This window comes from Telopea speciosissima, chromosome 5 (genome assembly GCF_018873765.1).
Source record: "Telopea speciosissima isolate NSW1024214 ecotype Mountain lineage chromosome 5, Tspe_v1, whole genome shotgun sequence".
NCBI classification, from domain to species: Eukaryota; Viridiplantae; Streptophyta; class Magnoliopsida; order Proteales; family Proteaceae; genus Telopea; species Telopea speciosissima.
In genome coordinates, this window is record NC_057920.1 from 14712423 (window position 1) to 14736126 (window position 23704).

The 23704-nt window shown below is 38.1% G+C and overlaps 2 protein-coding genes across 2 annotated transcripts; both read right to left on the reverse strand.

Moving 5' to 3' along the window:
• Positions 1-4381: 4381 nt before the first annotated feature.
• LOC122662811 (peptidyl-prolyl cis-trans isomerase 1-like) lies at positions 4382-4915 on the reverse strand. The gene has a single exon (XM_043858525.1). It carries the CDS (start codon positions 4913-4915, stop codon positions 4382-4384), a length of 534 nt encoding a protein of 177 aa, XP_043714460.1.
• A 4124-nt stretch (positions 4916-9039) lies between these two features.
• Positions 9040-9558, reverse strand: LOC122662105 (peptidyl-prolyl cis-trans isomerase 1-like). The gene has a single exon (XM_043857663.1). It carries the CDS (start codon positions 9556-9558, stop codon positions 9040-9042), a length of 519 nt encoding a protein of 172 aa, XP_043713598.1.
• Positions 9559-23704: the final 14146 nt, after the last annotated feature.

Genomic DNA, 23704 nt, shown 5'->3' on the forward strand with positions numbered 1-23704 from the left:
GTAAACCCTCACACCTTCAGGTCCAAAATCCGAAGGATTCCCCTCCAAGGACCCCATTTCAAGTGGTTTTAAAGCACAAGGACTTCTAGAAAACTCCATCCTAAGCTCATTAGGGTCCAACCTTAAATCTCCCAAATGGCAATGAGAACCCTCACATTAGAGCTCATAATGGAGTGAACTAACTCCACCATAGCTTGGCTTTAAAGCTCCATCTACTCCCTAGGTTCCAAGAGAGATCTAGGTCAATCTCTCCCATTACCCAACCCCTTTTAAAATCCAAAATAGAAGAAGGAAGAAGGTTCAATAGCTTACCTTCCCCCAAGATGAGAGCTCCACGATTTATGGCCCAAGAGATGGGGTCTCCACCTTCCTCCAAGCCTCTCTCTCCTTCCTCTTTCTCTTTCTCTCCTCTTTCTCTCCTCTTTCTCTCCTCCACGATTTAGGGTAGAAGAGAATGATGAAGGAGAAGTAATGTTCTCTCTCTCCCTCATGGACTCATTTATAATAAATGGGTATTTGGGTACCTCTAGTCAAATGGGTCATGAGGCTTAATGGGTCAACCCATTAGTTCTATGTGGGTAAGTGGATGGAATAACCCATCATTGGGTCAATAGGTTAAATGGGCCTGCCCACAACTTTAATTAGGGAAAAACCCATTCTTAGATGGGTTCATATGAGATGGGTTTAAGTCCCCAATGTACTTCCTAAAGGTACGCGGGACCCGAACTTAAATTATTCCCTTCTCTCATGAAATAGCTCGAGCGGTTCAAGCCCGGACCCGCACTTCGAGGTTACCAAGGGAAGAATAATTAATAAGTCTTGAGGCTAGAACTTACTTTTCCCCCTGTCATGGTTTATTACCCATGACCCCGAACAGCTTCGCCACGGCAATGCTAAGCTCATCACCGAACGAAATATCCAGCTGAGGTGACGGTCCAGGATGCTCTCTCCTGAACTCCTCGCTTCCCGGGCTGGTACTTGGAGGGTAGTCGACGAAGTCGCCGTCCACGAACTTTCCCCACTGGCGGTTGAGGAATCTTTCCTCCACAGGCAAACCCGTGCTGTGGTCAACGATTTTGTAGCTAGGTTTGACCATCATGGAGAACAGGTCACCAGCATACATGGCAGCGGTATCTACACGTCACGAGAAGAAATGATATTTAATTATATCCCGGGGTACGGGTATAACACTAAAAGCATCATATATATTAAAAAAGAATGAAATGAGAAGAAATTATAGAGATACAAGCTTTAGTGAACTCATGAGCAATCCACACCGCTTCAGCGGAGTCAAAAGAAATGCTGTCTCGAGGGAGAGAAAGCAACCGAATCTCCTCCAAATATCCATCGTGAATGAGCAAAGAAAAAAGAGAGTCTCTATCTTCAGCCTTTATTGAACATAGACAACAAATAGAAGGTTTTGAGATATTTTTTTTCCTTAACTGATGAGCAAAGCATCAACAAGGCATCTCCAAGTAATAAATGACTGTCTTGTCTGGGAATATTTTCGACAAACCAGATGACTTTATATCGAGGCATAACCTCATTGCTTTAATGGATCACCTCCCAAATAGATTTAGAAGAAAACAAGCCAGAACAGGAAGGTTTCCATATATATCTCTCTATCAAGAACATCCAGATTCAACCGAATGATAGAGAGCAAAGCATCCCACACCTGCATCAAATCCGAGATAGGGGAAGGAACAATAACCCAGTTATCGAGATTTTGAATTTAAATGATCTTTGACTACGAACATTATCTATTTTTAACACACATGATTTTTTTGGATTAGGTTTTCATTAAAAACATAGCTTTAAAAAAAGTAAAATTACTTAACTAAATGCACCTTTCCAATTCCACACAATTTGAAGTTTGAACTCCTATACCCCGAATTCAACGGTGCCCGATTATTTCGACGATCATTTCACCATCTAACATTTTGTTTAAATTTACCAAATCGAAACAAACATAATTAAATTCAAAACAAGTTCAAATTCTTTTTTTCATTAGAATAAAAAATATTTTTTGGATAGATAATTAATCATTTTATGGCAAGAAAGGGAAAACCATACAAAACAGGCAAGCACAGCCAAAAGGCTGCCCAAATGGGAATCAATGTAATCTCCCCCTAACAAAGACAAGCCCTAGCAGAGGGAGAGGGAGAAAAAGAAAAGGAAGCAAGGGCAAACAGAACCCAAAGGAAACACAATAGAATCTAGAAAAAGATCACATCAACTTAAACTCCAAGAAACCAGTATATATATACTGCATTTTTAGCCAGATAACAGGTTGTTCTAGATCTAATACACATGGGAGGCAAACCACTACATTTGTCCTTCACATTGCATTGAATCTCCATAAAAAGTTGCGGCTTTCGACTTTTGATGAAAGATCCTAGCATTCCTTTCATTCCATAAATGACACACAGTAGAACAAAAAGCGATACACGCTGTTCTTTCCCCCCCCCCGCTAAAAGCATCATATATATTAAAAAAGAATGAAATGAGAAGAAATTACAGAGATACAAGCTTTAGTGAACTCATGAGAAATCCACACCGCTTCTGCGGAGTCAAAAGAAATGCTGTCTCGAGGGAGAGAAAGCAACCAAATCTCCTTCCAAATATCCATCGGGAATGAGCAAAGAAAAAAGAGAGAGTCTCTATCTTCAGCCTTTATTGAACATAGACAACAAATAGAAGGTTTTGAGAATTTTTTTTCCTTAACTGATGAGCAAAGCATCAACAAGGCATCTCCAAGTAATAAATGACTGTCTTGTCTGGGAATATTTTCGACAAACCAGATGACTTTATATCGAGGCATAACCTCATTGCTTTAATGGATCACCTCCCAAATAGATTTAGAAGAAAACAAGCCAGAACAGGAAGGTTTCCATATATATCTCTCTATCAAGAACATCCAGATTCAACCGAATGATAGAGAGCAAAGCATCCCACACTTGCATCAAATCCGAGATAGGGGAAGGAACAATAACCCAGTTATCGAGATTTTGAATTTAAATGATCTTTGACTACGAACATTATCTATTTTTAACACACATGATTTTTTGGATTAGGTTTTCATTAAAAACATAGCTTTAAAAAAAGTAAAATTACTTAACTAAATGCACCTTTCCAATTCCACACAATTTGAAGTTTGAACTCCTATACCCCGAATTCAACGGTGCCCGATTATTTCGATGATCATTTCACCATCTAACATTTTGTTTAAATTTACCAAATCGAAACAAACATAATTAAATTCAAAACAAGTTCAAATTCTTTTTTTCATTAGAATAAAAAATATTTTTTGGATAGATAATTAATCACTTTATGGCAAGAAAGGGAAAACTATACAAAACAGGCAAGCACAGCCAAAAAGCTGCCCAAATGGGAATCAATGTAATCTCCCCCTAACAAAGACAAGCCCTAGCAGAGGGAGAGGGAGCAAAAGAAAAGGAAGCAAGGGCAAACAGAACCCAAAGGAAACACAATAGAATCTAGAAAGAAGATCACATCAACTTAAACTCCAAGAAACCAGTATATATATACTGCATTTTTAGCTAGATAACAGGTTGTTCTAGATCTAATACACTTGGGAGGCAAACCACTACATTTGTCCTTCACGTTGCGTTGAATCTCCATAAAAAGTTGCGGCTTTCGACTTTTGATGAAAGATCCTAGCATTCCTATTCATTCCATAAGTGACACACAGTAGAACAAAAAGCGAAACACGCTATTCTTTTTTTTTTCCGTTAAAAGGATCATATATATTAAAAAAGAAAGAAATGAGAAGAAATTACAGAGATACAAGCTTTAGTGAACTCATGAGCAATCCACACCGATTCAGCAAAGTCAAAAGAAATGCTATGTCTCGAGGGAGAGAAAAGCAACCGAATCTCCTTCCAAATATCCATCGTTAACGAGCTAAAAAAAAAGAGATGGTTTCTATCTTCAGTCCTTGTCGAACAAAGACAACAAATAGAAGGTTTTGAGATATTCCTTTTCCTTAACTGATGGGCAACGCATCAACAAAGCATCTCCAAGTAATAAATGACTGTCTTGTCCGAGAATATTTTCGACAAACCAGATGACTTTATATCGAAGCATAACTTCATTGCTTTAACGGATCACCTCCCTAACAGATTTAGAAGAAAACAAGCCAGAACTGGAAGGTTTCCATATATATCACTCTATCAAGAACATCCGGATTCAACCGAACGACAGAGAGCAAAGCATCCCACACCTGCATCAAATCCGAGATAAGGGAAGGAACAGTAACCATTACATGCAGATCTCATCAAATTTAAATGTTCAAACAAGAAGACCCATCAAACCCTAGGTCTAATAATCATGAAGAACAAAAAGACTATTTTGTTTTCCTTTAAATCTGACCACAATCAGCTATTACAACTGAGCTAGAAGTCTTGCCACTTCTAGAACCAACTTCCTCAATTAAAACCAAAACTTCAAAACCCTCAACAACATTTCCAAACACAACATAACGTTGATCATCAAGCCACTCAGTCTTAGTAAAACAAATGAAAAACTGAGATCCGTTAGTGTCCGGACCAGAATTAACCATGGAAACAACGCCAGGTCCGGTGTGTTTCTTCACCAAATTCTCGTCGGCGAACTTGCCACCGTAAATCGACTCACCACCAGTGCCGTTAATATCTCCGCCCTGACAAACGAAACGAGGGATCACACGGTGGAACGAACAACCCTTATAGTGAAGAGGCTTCCCACTTTGGCCAATTCCCTTTTCTCCCGTACACAGAGCACGGAAGTTTTCGGCCGTACGGGGAGTAACGTCGGAATATAATTCCATTACAATACGGCCGGCAGGTTTGCCGCCGATTGTAATGTCAAAGAAAACCTTAGGGTTAGTAGTTGAAGTTGAACTTGAAGTTGCCATGGTCAGACAAAACACAGATCACTTGATACTAACTAGGGTTCTAGGCTTGAACCATCTTATATAGATCTGGATCGTGATCCTCTACGGCATGCTGTCTGTAGTGGTCAGAGCGGCGTACTAATGAGGCGAGGCGCAATGACCGCCTTACCTCCGCTCGGACTAGAGTAAGGCGATCATTGCGTCATGCCTCATCAATGCACTGCTCTGGCCACTACAGGCAGGCGTGCTGTAAAAGATCTGGGTTGATCGAACGTTCATGTCTGGTGGCATAATATCTTTCTCGGATTAATCTTGACCGTTCAAGTAACCGGTTTCAACTATTTTCAGATATGGTTAAGTTTTAAGACAACGGTTGAATAGTAACCACGGTTAGATTTTGACTCTTCTGTATGGTTAACTGTAATTTATTGGGTTTTTTTTTTTTTTTTTTTTTTTTCTTTTTTATTTTGATGAGAACTCTAATTTTATTACTTGCTAACGTACCATCTCTACCGGAAAAAAAAGAAGAAAAAAGACAGTACTGTCAGCATGGATGGCAAACCATGTTTTCTAGAAAAACCTGGTGATTCTGCCTTGTCAAATCCGGTCAAAATGAGTAATTTTTTTTTTTAATTTGTAATGCAGTAAATATAGATAAATTAGTAAAAAATCAGAAAAATATGAAAAATTTAGGGGGAAAAAAATCAAGGAATCAAAGATCATTGCATTTTGAATTCATACCATTGAACGAGAAGGGAGTCGAGGAGTTGAGGATTTCTTATAGTTTTAGAATATAGATTTACTATTTTACGAGTAAAAATATCAAGTCTTATTTGATTCGGACGATTTATGACCTAGTCTCATCATCTTTTATCTTGATCAAGTCTATACGACTCTTGACCAGAATTTTCAAAATTTTTGACTCGACTTGGGTGACTCGCCTAGTCAAAACCAGTTTTCCAACTATGATAGTCAGTTGAAAACTTGGAATAAGGTCCATTAATACATTAATTATTATTATTATTTTGGGTAAATTTCATTAATATCGATTCTGTCAGATTTTATTAACAACAAACGATGGATGATATGCGGTACTCGTGTAAGGAGTTACAGAAGATAGTTTACCTATTTCAGAATTTTATGAGTTGTTTTCATTTTTATTGTTTTTTTGTTTTTTGTGTTTTTAGAGTTGTTTTCATTTATAAAAGGGTTATGCATTTTCTTCTTCATTCTTTCGGTTCACCCGGATTTTTTTAATTTTTTATTTTTTTGGTAAACTTTCGGCTCACCCGGATTACAATGGAAATAAGTAGTAAGAAAGTTAAATTTACTTAAGGGTCATTTCAAGTGGTCCTATGTTTACATGCAGGGCCGCACAAGACCAGATAGTGCTCTTTCTCGCTTTAATTAATATTACAATAGAAATTTTGTATCAAAACACTAGATCTCTCCTTTAATAGATTGACCAAAAAGATACCTTCGAAAATTGGCAAATTGAGTTCTCTATTATGATAAATGCTTACAAAAAAAATTCACTTACAAGGCTGAAACCTCACAAGATTGAGAACTGCAACTACCTATTATGGTTAAACGTAGACAACATTCAATTATCAGGGGCAATCCCTACTGAGATATTGAATACTACCCAAAATCGTATTTCAACATTCGAGTCGAATAGATATTGACTCCTAATTCCTGTCGATTCGGGTGAGTGCATCACAGGGAAACGATGGATACCAATGAAATACCCACCTTTCAACTTTTTGTATTCTCTGTTTACTAGGAAGATTTGAGGAAGAATTTAGATTTCACCATTGTATGACCTCAACATCTCCAATTCTCAAATGGATCACCATCGTATTCCGAAAATCTTTAGTAAATTGAAGCAGTTGTAATACTGGGGAGTCAGAATCTAAGCTGGAGCTACCTAGGGAGGGTGATTTATTAATAACACTCACTTTATATTTGCAAATAGATCATGTTTACTTATTTTTTGTTAAAGGATCACTTGTATTAAAAACAAAAAAAATGATATATAGAACAAATACAAGCTGGCCTAAGCCACAAAACATCCACAAAAGATGCAAACCACCTTCAGCAAGGCCATTAGCAGGGGATCTACCCTTTATATCTGTAATTTAATGAGTATCTTTGTTATATTTATTACATAATTGCAAATTATAACTCGGACAATGCAAAAATGCGATAATAATATCTCATCACAACCCTATTCTTTCATTGTATATGTACCATTTATATTTTTTATTTAATGAATATCTTTGTTATCTTTTGTAAGGTGATGTGGCCGACATTGTCACATCACCAATAACTGTAGTGTTAGTTATGAGTAGGATGTGGTTAACCACTACGTGACCATCTTAAGGGGTATTTTAGAAAATACTAAAACTTAGAAGAGTATTTATGAATCCAAAGGGGAAGTGAATTATTCCAATTCCTTGGCTGCTAGCTTTGTAGTAGGAACATTTCTACTATGGGCGTAGCAGCAAATTTTTTTTCCCTAAGAGAGGGTTCCGGATTTCACTTCATACGTTGTAGACACTATCGGTGGTATAGTTTTGCCTGAGTAGAATTGAGAAAATAGAAGTATCGTCCCTATTTTAAGTCGTTGTTGTCGGAGTAATAGTCATTATCGCTAGAGTAACAGAATTGAGAAAACATAAGGATGTTGGGCAGCATATGGTAGGTTGTGTTGGTCCTTCACATGGCATGCTAGGCCTTAACGAAGGCAAGTCATCTCTCTTCTCTAGTTATTTTCACATCAAATAACTTGAATTTTTTTTTTACCTAATATTTGGTAGCAGAGCAGGACAACATGCGGCGTCTATCTATGTTTGGAGGAGAGAAGGTTGCAGCCGCACACAAGGTCGTAGCCAAGCGCAGCCACATCCGTACATAAGGCCACAACGCATGAATGCAGTCACAGCCGCACATAAGACTGCAATGCATGATTTTTCTATGAAGACGATATATTTATTATATGCATATATGATTTGTTTGAAATTGTCAAATCAAAACAAACACAAATCAACTCGGAACAAAATCAAGTTTATTAATGAAATTCAAAACCTTACTAACACCCCCCACTGGACCACTATTTTGAACTCACATGATCCAATTACCAATTCGTGGATTTCTAGATTCCTATTTCCTATATTCGCTTTGACATTTTATGTTTGATAAAACCAAACTGAAAGAAAGCACCAAAGATCCCAACCGAACTCTTGAGCAATCCACTCCGCTTCAATGGAGACGAGAAATGCTAAGTCTCGAGGGAAAGCAAAGCAATCAAACCTCCTTCCAAATATTTGATGTAATCTTTGGCTAGGTTACACAAATTTGGATCGGAAGAAAATAATAATTACAAACGCAAAATCTCAAATCCGGACAAATAGATACTATTTTAGTAAAATAATGATAGCTTTTAGTGTTTCACTCTGTTAGAGGTGATTCCAATTAGATATGAAAGCTATCAGAAAGGACTAAAACTTTTGTTTGCATTTGGACTTGAGTTTCATTATTCTGGGTTGCATCAATATCCCAAGTAAACGAAAAAAGTCAAAAAAGAAATGATTTCTATCTTCAGCCTATGTTGAACTAAGACAACGAAATAAAAGGTTTTATGATATACCTTTTCCTTAATTGATCCACCGTGAGCAACACATCAACAAGACATCTCCAAGTACTAAATGAGACTATTTGTGAATATTTTCGACAAATCAAATGGCTTTGTACTAAGGCACAATCTCATTGTTTTGACGGATTACCTCCCAAACCAACTTAAAAGAACACAAGCCAGAACTAGAAAGTTTTCATATCACTCTATCGGAAGATCCGGATTCAATCGAATGATGAAATGCAAAGCATTCCACACCTGCATCAAATCCGGGGTAGGGGAGGGAGCAATAACCCAATGATCATCGCATATGATAGACTGAACTAACCCTAGTCTTTCCATATCTGAATCCCACCATACATGAGTCCAAAATGTTATTAGTTCTCAACTATTTGTTCAACCATTACATGGAGATTCCATCAATTTTAGAACTTCAAATTAACACCACCACACCCCCCCCCCCCCCCAAAAAAAAAAGAAAGAAGAAGATATAAGGGACTGTTTGTTTTTGTCAAATCTGACCGCAGTCAGCTATCACAATTGGCTTGGCAGTCTCGCCATTGAGGGAACCGTAAAGCTCCATCTCCAACACTACTTCCAAACCCTCAGTAACATGTCCAAACACGACATACTTTCCATCAAGCCAGTGAGTCGTAGTAGTAGAAATGAAGAACTGAGAACCGTTGGTGTTGGGTCCAGCGTTAGCCATGGACAGAATACCAGGTCCGGTGTGTCTCTTCACGAAGTTCTCGTCGCCGAAGTAGGCCCCATAGATCGACTCTCCACCAGTTCCGTTTCCGGTTGTGATATCTCCACCCTGACACATGAAGCCAGGGATCACACGGTGGAATGATGAACCCTTATAGTGAAGGGGTTTGCCGCTTCGGCCAATTCCCTTTTCTCCCGTGCACAGAGCACGGAAGTTTTCGGCTGTAAAAGGTGTTATATCGGAGTAGAGCTCCATTGTAATCCGGCCAAGAGGAAAGCCGCCGGCGGTAATATCAAAGAACACCTTGGGGTTAGCTGCCATGGTGGATAAAATACACCAGGGTTCTGGGGTTTGAACCATCTTTATCCCCTCAAGTTCTCTAACAAGGGGCACAATGACCACCCCACCCCTGCCCGAACACTTTGCCCAGGTGGGGTTCACCATTCATATTAGAGGGACTGAAGAATTGAATCGGGCAGGGACCTGGAAGAGATACTTTTCCGTCATATCCGGCATAGTAACCATGGTTAGATTTTGACTCGGCTGTATGGTTTAACTGTGATTTATTACTTACTACTATAAAACGATTACGAATATTTGATGGAAAAATGATCGATCTCTATTTGGTGGTGTTGATACCTATGCATGCTTCCTCATTGACTTAGACACTTGTGCAGAGATCATGCGATCAAGTAGAGTTCTCTTACTCATATTTTATGAATAAGAAACAATACGTAGATCATTGGCCGTACACGTGTAACAACTATTACCATTTAGCTCCCTATAGTATAGTAGTATAACTCGTGGTTAAGGAGTTACAGAAGATAAGTTACCCATTCCAGTATTTTATGAGTTGTTGCTTTGGAGATTAGAGAGCCGTTGCCTCATGAGCTAGCCAGTGGGTGGCGCGTGTTGAGTTGGACATTTCCTTACAGAACCGTAGTCAAGGAGTTACAGAAGAGAGTTACCATTCCAGAATATTCAAGGGGCCATGCATTTTCTTCCTTCTTCTTTTGGTTCAATCAGTTAATTACGAGGGAAATAAAAAGAAAGAAAGTGTCTATCCTAGGAGATACTTGGTGGAAATTTTTTTTCCGTCTTAGAAATCGAGTAGGATTGAATAAGGATATGACATTCAAAAGGGATTGTATTGGTAATATAATTTTTTTTGGTAAGAAGACACAGATTTATAAATCAAAGTTCCATTATGTTGCATCATTTCCCATATATGGCAAGAAAATAATTATTGTATTTTAAAAAAAAAAAATCATGTCCAAAATAATGAATCATCAAGGATATTCGTAAGGATATGGAAGATTGTTGTAACTCTTCTTACCACAACGGATCCAAATCCCCTAAGAATCTGTTTTTTGTTTTTTTTTTTTCTAGAGAAATTGGGGATTGAACTTCTTGAATTAATTGAGATTCTAGATGTATATGTTGGTCCTATTATTATTTTTGGGATAAAATTCTTTGCATCGGGGGCGCAGGGTGCGTCCAGACACATGAGGGTGGGAAAAATGATCGGCTTGCCCCCCTGAGTGACCAAAATTTCGCTCATGTTCCGTCCCATGTGTCAGTGCCCAGATACGTTTGCGGATAGAGAACGTGTATCCTATTATTTTTGTTGTAATCTACCAGGTTCCCTTATGATCTTAGGGATTCCCTCAAGTTTTGGGGGTGTGTCGTTGGTTGCTTATAGACCCCCAGTGGATTGTACATTATTTATTTTCCTTCCTTGCAATAAATTGATATTATCTATCCAAAAAAAAAAAATGATAAATTAAATTGATATTAAAATAGAAATTTTGTAATTTGTTTGTGTAATTTAAATTTAAATTTTTTTAATTTTGTAATTACCACTTAACATAATTATGTAATTTAGCTTTAAAATATTTTAAATATAGTTACTAAATTTTACTTTAATTTTCAGTTCTCTTTGATTTAAAAAGAAAAATAAAGACTACAAATGAAATATATAATTATCAAATATGATAGTAGCTTTAAGTATTACAATTTCAGGATTCAATTAAAAAAGTGTAAACTAAAGAACAATTATTTTAATCTTGAATTATAAGCTCCATGACCAACTCGGATCGTGAAGGAGGTTTTTGATTGGAGTTTCTGTCCAGAGGGTCTGATCGTAAAGGTTTTTCTCCATTTTTCTGACGTGAAGGAGGTGGTTCTGAATATGTTCGATATGGTATGGTACCGATAATATGGTACGGTTTTGGTTTCGATGTACGGTTTCAGTAATGAGTTAACACCCTTAGGTGGATTTCTAATTGAATTTGAGTTTCAAATTTTACATGTGGAGGATTGATGCACCTCTTCTTACCCCAAAAGACCCAAATCCTCTAAAAATCTCTTTTTTATCGGAGAAATAGGAGATTCAACCTTCTTGAACTATTAATTAAGATTCTAGATGTATATCTTGGTCCTATTATTATTTTTGTTGTAATCTATCAGAGTTCCCTTATGATCTTATGGATTCCCTTAAGTCTTGATGTTGTGTTGTTGGTTGCTTATAGAACCCCTAGTGGATTGTATAGTTTTTCTTTTATCTCTTTGCAATAAATTGATATTACCTATCAAAAAATAAAAAAGAAAGAAAGTGATATTAAATTAATATAAAAATAAAAAATTTGTAATTACTACTTAAGATATTTGTGTAATTTAAATTTAAAATATTTAAAATTTTGTAATTACTACTTAACATAATTATGAATTTAACTTTAAAATATTTTAAATATAGGAAAAAGTTGTGCACAACGCTAGCTCAAAAATGAAATTGCACATTCCCTTACATGAACAATGAAGGTTCTCTGAGTTGTCAGATTCTAAAGAAGGTTCTCTCAATCGCCAGAAACTGCACTCAGGTAATGTAGGGAACCATCTACCTTTAAATATAGTTACTAAATTTTACTTTAATTTCCAATTCTCTTTGATTTGAAAAGAAAAAGAAAGATTATAAATGATATTAATATATAATTATCAAATATGATAAGAGTTTTAAGTATTACAAAACTTTTCTTTTTCTTTTTCAAATCAATATCATTCCCCTTCCCTTCCAAGGAGCTAAGCACATTATGCATTTGAAAGGAGAACATTCCTTGTTCTGACGGTCTGACCAGCCAACCGTCCAGGTCTGGTTGATATATCACAAACATAATTACATTATAGTGACTTCGCTCACTCCTTTGAGGTTCTAGGCATTAACCTATTAAATCGAGTTAATTGTGACTCAAACCATAACAAATGTATTGACCATTAATCTATCAACGGCGTAACAATTTTTAAGAAAAATAAAAGTAGTGAGTTATGAGATTGATAATATATCTATTAGTATTTGTTTTATTTTTTGATCCTCATTTTTGATTTGATTTTTCGAATACTTTTTTTTTTGGGTCAAACAAAATCGAAACTATTACTAAAAGGAGAATAAAGATTTTCTCCCTGTATCAATTATTATTATTATTATTATTTAAAAACTCATTTGATCAAGCTGCTTTGGTAAATCTATGAAAACAATTCATTTTCTTTGTGCCATGTGAAATGATGGTGTGACAATTTTGGCAATTGATTATATATGGGGTCTGGATAATCATGTGTGAAATTTCAGAGTCTAATTCAATCATCAAATACGTTCTTATGTATTAACATGCATCCACATGTAGACATGCCCTTACAGAACTTTGATCATTATTACGCACTTTCCCATAGTCCTAGATTTTCAATTCTATTTTGTCATTTGACAAACTCTATTTGGACTTTACTTTCACATGTGTGGATTGCGACCTTATTAGGAGCAATTTGTCTACAAAATTTGGGCATCATCCAATGTGCCACATAATAAGTTTATCAAGATAGTAGTGGGAGGGTGATGCAGGTCCAAGCCCATCAAGTCCACAAGGCCCAGGGCCTAGTTAAGTCCAGGGCCATCGGACCAAAAAAGAACCAGTCCAAAATCTACAAAAAGCCTTGCTAGTGGAGAATCTCTACAATACCTCTTGAACGTCTTAGTGCTTGATGATGTGACATCCACTTTCAAATTGTATTTTAGCTAAGTTCTGCTCCTCTTGAGTCTTCCCTTGAAGATAACATCAAAGTTCCTCAAAACAATAACCAACACCTTGAAACAAGAATCAAAATATTGTACTTATTGCTTAGAACAACAAACAATAAAGTAGAGAAGAAGCTTTAGAGTTTTCCCAATTCAAGATGTAATCTCAACTCTTGAAAATCAACGGCTAAGATATCGTAGGAGCTTTTAGGTTTTCTTTTGTTTTGCCTACAAAAGGCCTACCTATCTTATTTGTAATAGAGTAGAATTTGAAGAATGAAAATTGCTTTGTACATTTTGTTAGAATCATGATGAGTTCTCCCATTGAACCTTGAAGAGTTTATCCCCTAGAAAAACCTAAAAGAATTTTTCCATCAACCTATAAGAGTTAGTGTTTTTCTTTTTGAAAATCTAGAAGAGTTTTCACTCCATCCTAGAAGAGTTGGAGCTTTCCTCATTGCATCCTTGAAAAGATTGCAACCTTTTGGTGTTACTACACATCCTTGAAGAGAAGTGTTTTGGCCCATATTTATCAATTTTTTTTTATTTTTTCCTTCATTTTATTGTTTTGTCCACATTGTCACACTTTGTGTTTGTGCAATTCACTATCCCAGTCTCACACATCCGTCGACTACATTAGAGGGTCTCCTTCCTCTTGCATTACCCTCTTTCCTGTGTCATAGTTCAACATTTAAAGAAACGGAAAGAAACAGAAAACTGTAGGGTGCAAGAAACCCTAGGTTAGGTATTAAAGGCTTGAAGAAGAGAAAAAGAGATTGAAAGAAGAAATTGAAATTGAGGGAAGTTTGGAGGGCTTTCAAAATCTCCAAAAAAATTCTCCAGGAGCTCAAAGGGTGTTGAAACAATGTTTCTCCCCTGAGCCAACGAGATGGGGCTTGTATAAGAAGGGAAAGAAGGCCATGAGTCCACAAAAATCATCAGCGAAATGGTTCCCATGGATAAAATCACCTGGTCGACAGATATATATCTTGTCTCGACAACCAGTGTCATTAAGATGCCAAATTTAATTGAAATTGAAAATGGCCAAGGATGTTGTGCCATGAGCCCCTAATTCGTTAATTTGATAATTTTAGTTGACATTTGAAGACCAAAATACCGTGGAATCTTCAAGATATGCATCACTTTCGCGATGGATAAGTCCTCCTAACAGTGATAGTGAACTACAATACTACTTATGCTAAAACAAATACGTCTTTCCCTAGCTTTGCTGGTCCACCTTAATCCTGTCGGCTCGTAGGAGGCCTACAATTGGATTGGTGAAATACATAAGTTCCCTAGTGATATAGAGATATCTTTTCCAAGCAGCACTGGTCAAACCACGATCCTGCTAGCTCATAGGAGGCCTGCAATTGGATTGATTACGTTGAAACAAATCTGGTTAACCAGTAAAGAGGAATCCAACCCTCTTATGTGTACTGGAAACCAAAAATCATTGATGAAGCTACACCATCTTGATCTCCCCATGGAGTCATAGAAGGTACATGATAATGAAGCCTACAGATACGAGTTCCATGGTAATTTGATAATGAAGCCTGCAGATACAGGCCTTCTGGTAATTTGATAATGAAGTCCACATGTACGAGCCTCGAGGTAGCATGAGGATATCATCCAGAAGTATGATCCCTAAGGTAACCCTAGTGTGGAAGCTTACAGGCATGTAAAGCTCTACCGTCTCCTTTGAGCTAATTGGTTTGTAAGCCATTGTTAAGACTTGTCTCGATTTTGACTATTTATTGTTTTAGCTTATCGTTTATCCCCTCGCTTCCTTAACTGGTGCTACCATTGTGTTGTTTCACCATTTGGTTGCTTAACAGGTGTTATCATTGTGTTCGATTCACCACTCATTGGCTTTCTCTGTGCTTTTGGTTTTATCGGTTGTGTTCGTTTCGCCAGTTGTTGTGTGCTCTAGTACCCTTAAGCAAGGTGTTGTTTGGTTTTTTCTCACCATGATGATTTGATAAGTCAAACGGATCTTTTCTTTGATTTTCACCTATTGCACGATCTTATTCAAAGAGTGGCATTTTGTAGACACCTCATTTTGTCACCCCCAGAGGCTGCTTAGATGATGATGAGTGTCCTTTGAAGTATGGTGGTTTTGTATCTGTAGACTTTGGAGTTTCCCATGGTCCCTAACACGTTTTACAAACCATCCATGAAAATGACTTGAAAATCCCTCAGGGGAAAGATCAAAAGATGTTGGCTCAATCCAAAGAGTTGGCAACATGCCCCATTATTTGTCATATCCAAGTTTGGTATAGAATTATGTCCATTGTCAGAAAATATTTTATTTTTAGGTTTTGCGCTGGAAGCAGTCCTTGTTGGTCAGTACAACTCCCGATTCTCATACCAAAAGGAAATATGCAGGAAAGCACCTTTTGAATCGTCTGGTTCAGACATGTATAGCCTAAGTTATAGGCATCCCAATATTTTAAACTTATACTAGACAGGCTTGTCTTAACTCAGTTACACTTGGAATTGGCCAAGTTCAGAAGTGGACCAGACAAAGTTGGCGTAAAAAGGAAAATCAACACAAAAGCCTTGAGTCGACATCTAGTTGATGTTGGTCGACAGGTTAATCTATTGATTGGCTTTAATAGATGTGTTGATTAGTTCTTTGCGCATGTTGACCTAAAAGACTGTTCCATAGACAGAATGAAGATTATGTTCGACGTTTTAAAGGCAATTCTCGACATCGATGCTTATGAAGCTCGATGTCGTCATGGGCCTCATTGACGTCAAATTTTGGGAGTTTCCCATATAAACGAGGACTCTCATGTTCTTCGGATTTGATCCCTTTCACGTATCCTAATCCGTTATTGGAGGCTGTTGGAATATGGGCTTTCCGTGAGACATGGGTCGACCCATGAGGTTGTTTTTTCTATTTAGTTGTTTATTCCTATTCCTAGCTATACTATGTTGTCTAGTCAGCTAGTTAGAGTTAGAATTCTAATTGTAATTGGTTTCTTATGGATTTACTATTATAAATAAATCGTGGAGGGCTCATTGCTCTACACAAGTCATTATTATCATTATTTCTTCATGGTATCAGAGCTGAAAACGATACCTGAGAGATAATTCTCACATCCCAATATTGATCTCTCTACTTGAGATTGAATTCTACTCCCACTCATCTTCCCCTTCCTAAAACCCTAAACCCACTGAAACCCTAAAGCCTTCTCTCTTCTCTTCTTCTTCTTTTATGGAGGCGGTACTTTGAGGTGATCTCATAATGATCTAGTACCGGCCCATAATCTTACCTCCTTTCCTGTATTCTTTTTTTATGATCTCCAACAATCGTGAGATCCATGTCTGAAGATTGAAGCTCTGCAGTTTATTTGAAGACCTGCAGATTTTTTGAAGCTCTGCAGCTTATTTATATTTGAAGACCTACAATTTTTTATTCGAAGACCAGCAGATTTTTGAAGCCCTGCAATTTTTTCAAAGACCTGCAGATTATTCAAAAAACCTGCAGGTATTTTTTCTTGTTGCGCACTACGCCACAAGATTTTTGTTTCTACAATTCTCGATTTCAGCATTCCTCTGATTTTTGTTCTTCTCGGTTTTTCGCACTATACATAAGCGAGAACCGATATTCCATCACAAGTCGAGATTTTTTTGAAATCGATTTTACGCATTTTTTGGAATCGATATCGCAATTTTCTTGGCTGTTTTTGGATTTTATTGTGATCAATATGCCGATTCGAAGTCTCCACGGTGGCCATGGCCAAACTCTCGCATAAGGGAATCATCATGATTATCCCTCTTTTCCAATCAGCCCAGTGAAGCTCGATGGCACCAATTGTTTACTCTGGTCCACATCAGTTTTTCTCTCCATTGATGCAAGGGGTTATAAGGGATATATCTATGGTACCACTGTCAAGCCAAGTGAGGCTGGTTCATTACAAGACAAGTAGAGTTCAAGTTGTTATGTCTTTTCTTCTTAGTGCAATGACTCCTTCCATTGCCTGTGGCTATACACTACTTGATTCAGCCTCAAAAATTTGAAAAGCTACTAAGGGTACCTATTCCCAGGTAGGGAATGATGCATAAGTTTATGATATTCAACGAAAAATTCATGCAACCAAACAGGGTGAACTGACCTTATCTGAATATTACTGTGAACTCTGTAGTCTGTGGCAGGAGCTTGACTATTATGATAACTTTCAGCTTGATTGTCCTTCTGATATTACCAAATTTTAGCTTAGGGAGGACAAATTCAGAGTATACACTTTTTTGACTGGCCTTAATGTGGAATATGATCAGCTTCGCTCTCAAGTTCTGAGTCGTTCACCTTTTCCCACTTTGGAGCAAGCCTACTCTTTGATACAATTGGAAGATACTCGTCGTTCCACCATGTTACCAACTACACAGCCAGAGAGATCTGCTTTAATTTCCTCTGGGGGTGGCTCTTCTAATACTGGTACCCGTTCCTCATCTGAGAAGGAACCTCTTAAGTGTACCCATTGTGGAAAAGAATGACATACTGTGGATTATTGCTGGAAGTTGCATGGTCGGCCATCTGATTCATCTGATGGTCGTGGTGGTGGTCGTGGTCGTGGTCGTGGTGGCACACAGGCTCACCTTTCTGAAGCTACTGAAACAGCCCCTACTACTACCCTTTCTGCAGAGGAACTTGCTATTTTTCATCGCATGATGACAAACTTTGGATCTCTTGCATCTTCATCTGCATTTGTCTCTACCTCGACTGTGGTTCCCTCTTCTGAATCCAACCTTGTTTTCTCCAAACCAGGTATTTCTTTTGCTGGTCAGTGTGCTTCGACATTATCTCATCCTTGGATAATTGATTCAGGAGCTACTGACCACATGACTAGTACATCTAATTTGTTTTTTTGTTATTCTCCTTGTTCAGGCAAAGATAAAATTAAAATAGCCGATGGTTCTCTTTCCTCTGTATCTGGGAAGGGGGCCATCCATTGCTCTCCTTCTTTATCTTTGTCCTCTGTTTTGCATGTCCCTAAGCTAACTTCTAATTTGCTTTCTATCAGAAGTTTGACCTCTGATCTAAATTGTAAAGCTATTTTTTATCCTTCACATTGTGTCTTTCAGGACTTGGGGACAGGGAAAACGATTGGAACTAGTAAAATGCGTGGTTACCTTTATTTACTTGACGATGATCTTATCTCTGGTACTGCTGCTGCTAAGTCTGGACAGGCTCTTACTACTACTTCCGCTGACCATCATTTATCTGAACTGCATCGTTGGCATCGTCGATTGGGCCATCCACCTTTAGGAACATTAGCTAAGATTTTTCCTATTTTATTTCAGCATTGTAATCCTCACTCTTTATTATGTGAGGCTTGTGTTTTTACAAAACAAACTCGTTCTGTTTATTCTAGTTCCAATAAAAGATGTTCTAAACCATTTTTTATGATTCATTCTGATGTCTGGGGTCCCTCACGTACATCTTCTATTTCTGGTTTTAAGTGGTTTGTCACCTTTATTGATTGTCACACACGCACCACCTTGATTTATTTAATGCGACACAAAAGTGAAGTGTTCTCTTGTTTTAAAGTTTTTTATAGCTTGGTTCAAACTCAGTTCCAGGCCACCATTCAAAATCTCCGGAGTGACAATGGTCGTGAATATTTCGATGGAGCATTTCAGTTATTTCTTGCTACTCAAGGTATTATTCATCAAACCAGTTGCATTGACACTCCACCCCAAAATGGAGTGGTTGAATGCAAAAATAGACATCTCCTTGATGTGGCTCGCTCTATTATGTTTGAGATGCATGTCCCTTCTCATTTTTGGGGTGAGGCTGTTTTAATGACTGCTTACCTTATCAACAGAATGCCCTCTCGGGTCCTTGACTACAGGTCCCCTCTTGATCTTTTAAAGGGGTCTTCTTCATATATTATTCCGCCTAAGAATTTCGGGTGTGTTTATTTTGTTAGGAATCACTATATGCCCATGGTAAGCTTGATCCTCGTGGTCTCCACTGCATTTTTATTGGTTATTCTCCTATTCAAAAAGGGTATAAGTGTTATCACCCTACCTCTCGTCGTGTTTTTGTTTCCATGGATGTCGTTTTTCATGAGGCAGTGGCTTTCTTTCCCTCCTCGGCACCTCTTCAGAGGGAGTCTACACCTACTCTAGAAGATGTGCCGGTTACTATTCCACCTCCTCTAGATGAACCCATTGATGGTTACCATGTACCTTTAGATGATGATGTCCAGGGGGAGCAGCAGGTACAGCCAGAGAAAGACTTTAATCAGCAGTATTATAGAAAGAAAAAAGGGCAAAGACAGCCCACCACTGCAGTATTACCACACCAAGAGTTCTCCTCTGAACCAGGACCGAATGACACTTCCTCTGGTAATATCTCTGATCCTTTAGATCCTTCTCCTATTATTTCTGATCCATCACTTGACCTACCCATTGCTTTTAGGAAGGGAAAAAGGTCTTGTTCGCAACATCCAATTTCACAGGTTGTTTCGTATGAGTCTTTATCCCTCTCATTTCATGCTTTTGTTTCTTCTTTATCCTCTGTTTCTATACCACAGACTTGGCAGGAGGCATTTGCAGATACTAGGTGGAAAGAGGCCATGGTCAAAGAAATGCAAGCTCTTAAGAAGAGTGGTACATGGGATCTTGTCACACTTCCACCACAGAAGAAGACTGTTGGCTGCAAGTGGGTATTTGTAATTAAACAGAAAGCTGATGGAACTGTTGACCGTTTTAAAGTAAGGCTGGTTGCTCGCGGATTTACTCAGACATATGGGATAGATTATTTGGAAACTTTTGCACCAGTTGCCAAAATGAATATTATCAGGGTAATTCTCTCTTGTGTTGTGAACTTAGGATGGAGTCTACAGCAACTTGATGTTTAAAATGCCTTCCTCCATGGTGAATTAGAGGAAGAAGTACATATGGATGTTCCTCCTGGGTTCTCATCTGTTGCAACTCACGGCAAGGTTTGTAAACTTAAGCGTGCTTTGTATGGCCTGAAACAATCACCACGTGCGTGGTTTGGTCACTTTCAGACGACAATGTTGACATTTGGTTATAAACAAAACAACGCAGACCACACCTTATTTATCAAGAAATCAGACAGCATTATAACTCTCCTCATACTATATGTTGATGATATAGTTGTAACTGGAAATAACCCTGCTGAAATTTCCAAGTTGAAGACATATTTGGCCAAGGAATTTGAGATCAAGGATCTAGGCATACTTCACTACATTCTAGGGATTGAAGTGGCTCATTCTTCTCAAGGGCTATTCTTATCTCAACACAAGTATACTCTAGATCTTCTGTCTGAAACTGGCATGTTAGCACTACAAGAAAAAGGGTCTGTCGCGGCATTTTTAGACGGGCCTTAGCGGCGTTTATCGGTAAACGCAGTCATATAGGAATATTCGACGGCATTTACTAACAAACGTCGGTATATAAAGTATAATACATAGAAATCATGGCGTTTATATGTAATCGCCGCTACACATACATCTTTGGGGGCGTTTGGTTTGAACTGCCGGGGTATGTAACAATACAACGGCCTTAAATAAACGCCGTAGTATCATAAATCGTTGGGGGCGTTCGTTCTGAATTGCCGAGGTATGTAACAATACAACGGCGTTTATTTATAAACGCCGTAGTATCATAAATCTTTGGGGGCATTTGTTCTTAATTGCCGGGGTATGTAACAATACAGCGACGTTTATTTGTAAATGCCGTAGTATCATACTATATTTATCCCCTACATCTGTATTTTCGGGCGTTTAGTAAAAAATGCCGTTATATGGGGTACAATATCACGACATTTATTAATAATCGCCGCTGAATATAATGCCTTTTTTTCGCCCAAAAACTCCAAGCTCTATTCATTTAAAAAAGTTGTTCCGTACAACGGCGCTTTTATAAACGTCGTTTTAATGTACTTGTCTCGGCGTTTATTATAAACGTCACAACAATTAGAAATTCAGTGCCTATCGCGGCACTTTTAAAAACGTCGTTGTTGGGCATTTTCCACGACGTTTGTTAGAAAATGCCGTGGTAGAGGCTCCTACACAGTCACTCCCAAAAAACGCCGTTGTACAAAAATGGCAGTACCTTCGCCGACGTTTCTGTGGCACAAAGTATAAACGTCGTCATATTTTACGATGGCGTTTTATGGATCTATAGCGGCGTTTAAAAATGCCGCCGTAGACCCAATTTCTTGTAGTGCCTCTCTAAATTCTCAAATCCCAATCACTCGCGTTTCTCTCTCAATCTATCATGATGGTTCTCCCTCAAATCCCAATTCCTCACGTTTCTCTCCCAATCTTTCTCATTCTCCCTCAAATCTCTCTCAATCTCTCACAGTGTCTTTCACTCTTGCTTCCGCTGCAAGCTCTGGACTATTTGTGGTTCAGCAGACAACCCAAACTATTCACTTCCTGTGCACTGATCACCGTCCCTCTGTCCCTCTCTAATCTTCACATTTTTTGTCGGATTTCTCTCAAATCTCTTTCAACCTCGCTCCCGCTGCAGCCGTTGTGGACCATTTAGGGCTAAAACAACCGATTGAGGATCAAAGGACAGATTTTAGGGTTGGTGTTGCTCCGGCTACCACTGCCAGGACCTCCAGCCTGCTGTAGCTGACGGTGGTGTTGCTCTCGGCCTCCCTGCTCGGGGAACATCTCCTACTCTGAGGTACGTAGTAAGCTCTTACTGTTCTTATTCCTCTTTGATCTCTTTCTATTTTTCTCTCCCGTCGGTGGTTTAGGGCAAGCGATAAATGTCAGCGAGAAAAAAGAAAGACGATTAATGGTGATGATCTGCTCTGGGCGATGGCGACGTTGGGTTTCGAAGATTATATTGATCCCCTTAAGGTGTATCTGAATAGGAACAGAGAGGTAATTTGTGAACTTTCTTCTATGGGGTTTTTGTTTAGTTGAATTTTCTTTTTTATGTTCACTTGTGTTTGCTTATTCTTTTCATCGATCTCCAATCTTGTGCTCTTTGACTAGTTTGGAAAGTTTAAAACTAACTCGTTGATGTTTTCTTTTTCCCTGGTTGATTTTCGTGGATGGACGTGTTGCGGTAGATGGAGGTATTTTTTCTCCCCTTTATGTTGTAGCTCTGCTCCTTTTCGTTTTTCTGCTGTCCTCCGACATCTGTTCATTGTATTTTTTTTTTTTCCATTCTTTGGAATGGTTTACTCATCTTGTTGTCTATTTATGGTTCTGACAGGGTGATACCAAGGGATCTACAAAGAGTGGTGATAAAAGGGATGTTGTTGGAGTTCAACCTAGTCCAAATGCACAGGTAATGGATTCTCCACTTAAGTTTGTGTTTCTAATCCTTCGTCGTCCAGCTTACGTATAAATGCTCACAGTGGTGTATTTATTGCCTGGTAAATAAATTTCACAGATTGCTCATCAGGAATCCTTCACACAGGGAGTGAGCTATATGAATTATCAAGTAATAATTTTACCTCTGTTTCTATTTCAGCATTTAGATCAACATAGACATTCCGATCAAGCCAGACATTAAAAAGTTATATTAATTTCTAATGTAACACATTTTTCTCTTTTAACCGGAGTAAGTTGTCTCTCCTGAAGCGTCTCTAGCTGGTATCTAGTATACATTCCAGCCTTCTAGGTTCTTGGTCCAAGTGAATCTTATGATGGTAGTAGAATGTACAGTAGGAAAATCAATAAATATTAAGATGATAAGCTTTAGTTAATCCAAACTTATCTGATCATACTTTTGCTCAATTTTGGTGTAAAAAGGATCGAATTAAAGGGTAAAATAGGAGAGGAATTAGAAGTTTTAATTCTTCTTTTCCTTTTAAACTGACCTTTTGTTGTTGTATCCTTGAGAGAGAGAGAAGGAAAAGAGAAAAGTTGAAAACTTTTTCTTTTTTGGATTGTTAGGCCTGAAAAGGATTTTGGATTCATGTATGAAATTGAGTGGAGATGTGCTTAATGGCTATTGATTATGATGATAATGGTGGGTTCTCTTCTTTCCCTTTCAATGTTTCTTTCTGAGATTTAGGGAGGAGAGTGAGTTCACATGTCCTTCAATGTGAACACTATTTGACTGATTTTGGAGTCGATGATGATGAATTGTGGGCTGCTACATTCACATCCACATCCCACCATGCCCCTTTTTCTCTGTTCTGTCCTTGTGCTTCTGCAGTTCATTTAAATTCTCACCTGCCTTAGCTGAAATGTCTCAGAAATACTTTCAGATTACAGCCTTTGACTCTTAACAGGAGAATCACTTTTGTCCCATTTCTTGATTTCCCTCCCTCTCTGGTGCTTGAATTGATAATTCTTGAAGCACAATGTGAAGTGGTCTCTCATTTTCCAACAAGATGGCTCACACAATAAGCTGTCTTATCTAAGAAGAATGATTTCAAAGCAACATGAACAC

Bases quoted from the DNA above. Each gene is read 5' to 3' on its own strand.
- LOC122662105 (XM_043857663.1), bottom strand. From the start codon at position 9,558: ATGGCAGCTAACCCCAAGGTGTTCTTTGATATTACCGCCGGCGGCTTT.
- LOC122662811 (XM_043858525.1), bottom strand. From the start codon at position 4,915: ATGGCAACTTCAAGTTCAACTTCAACTACTAACCCTAAGGTTTTCTTT.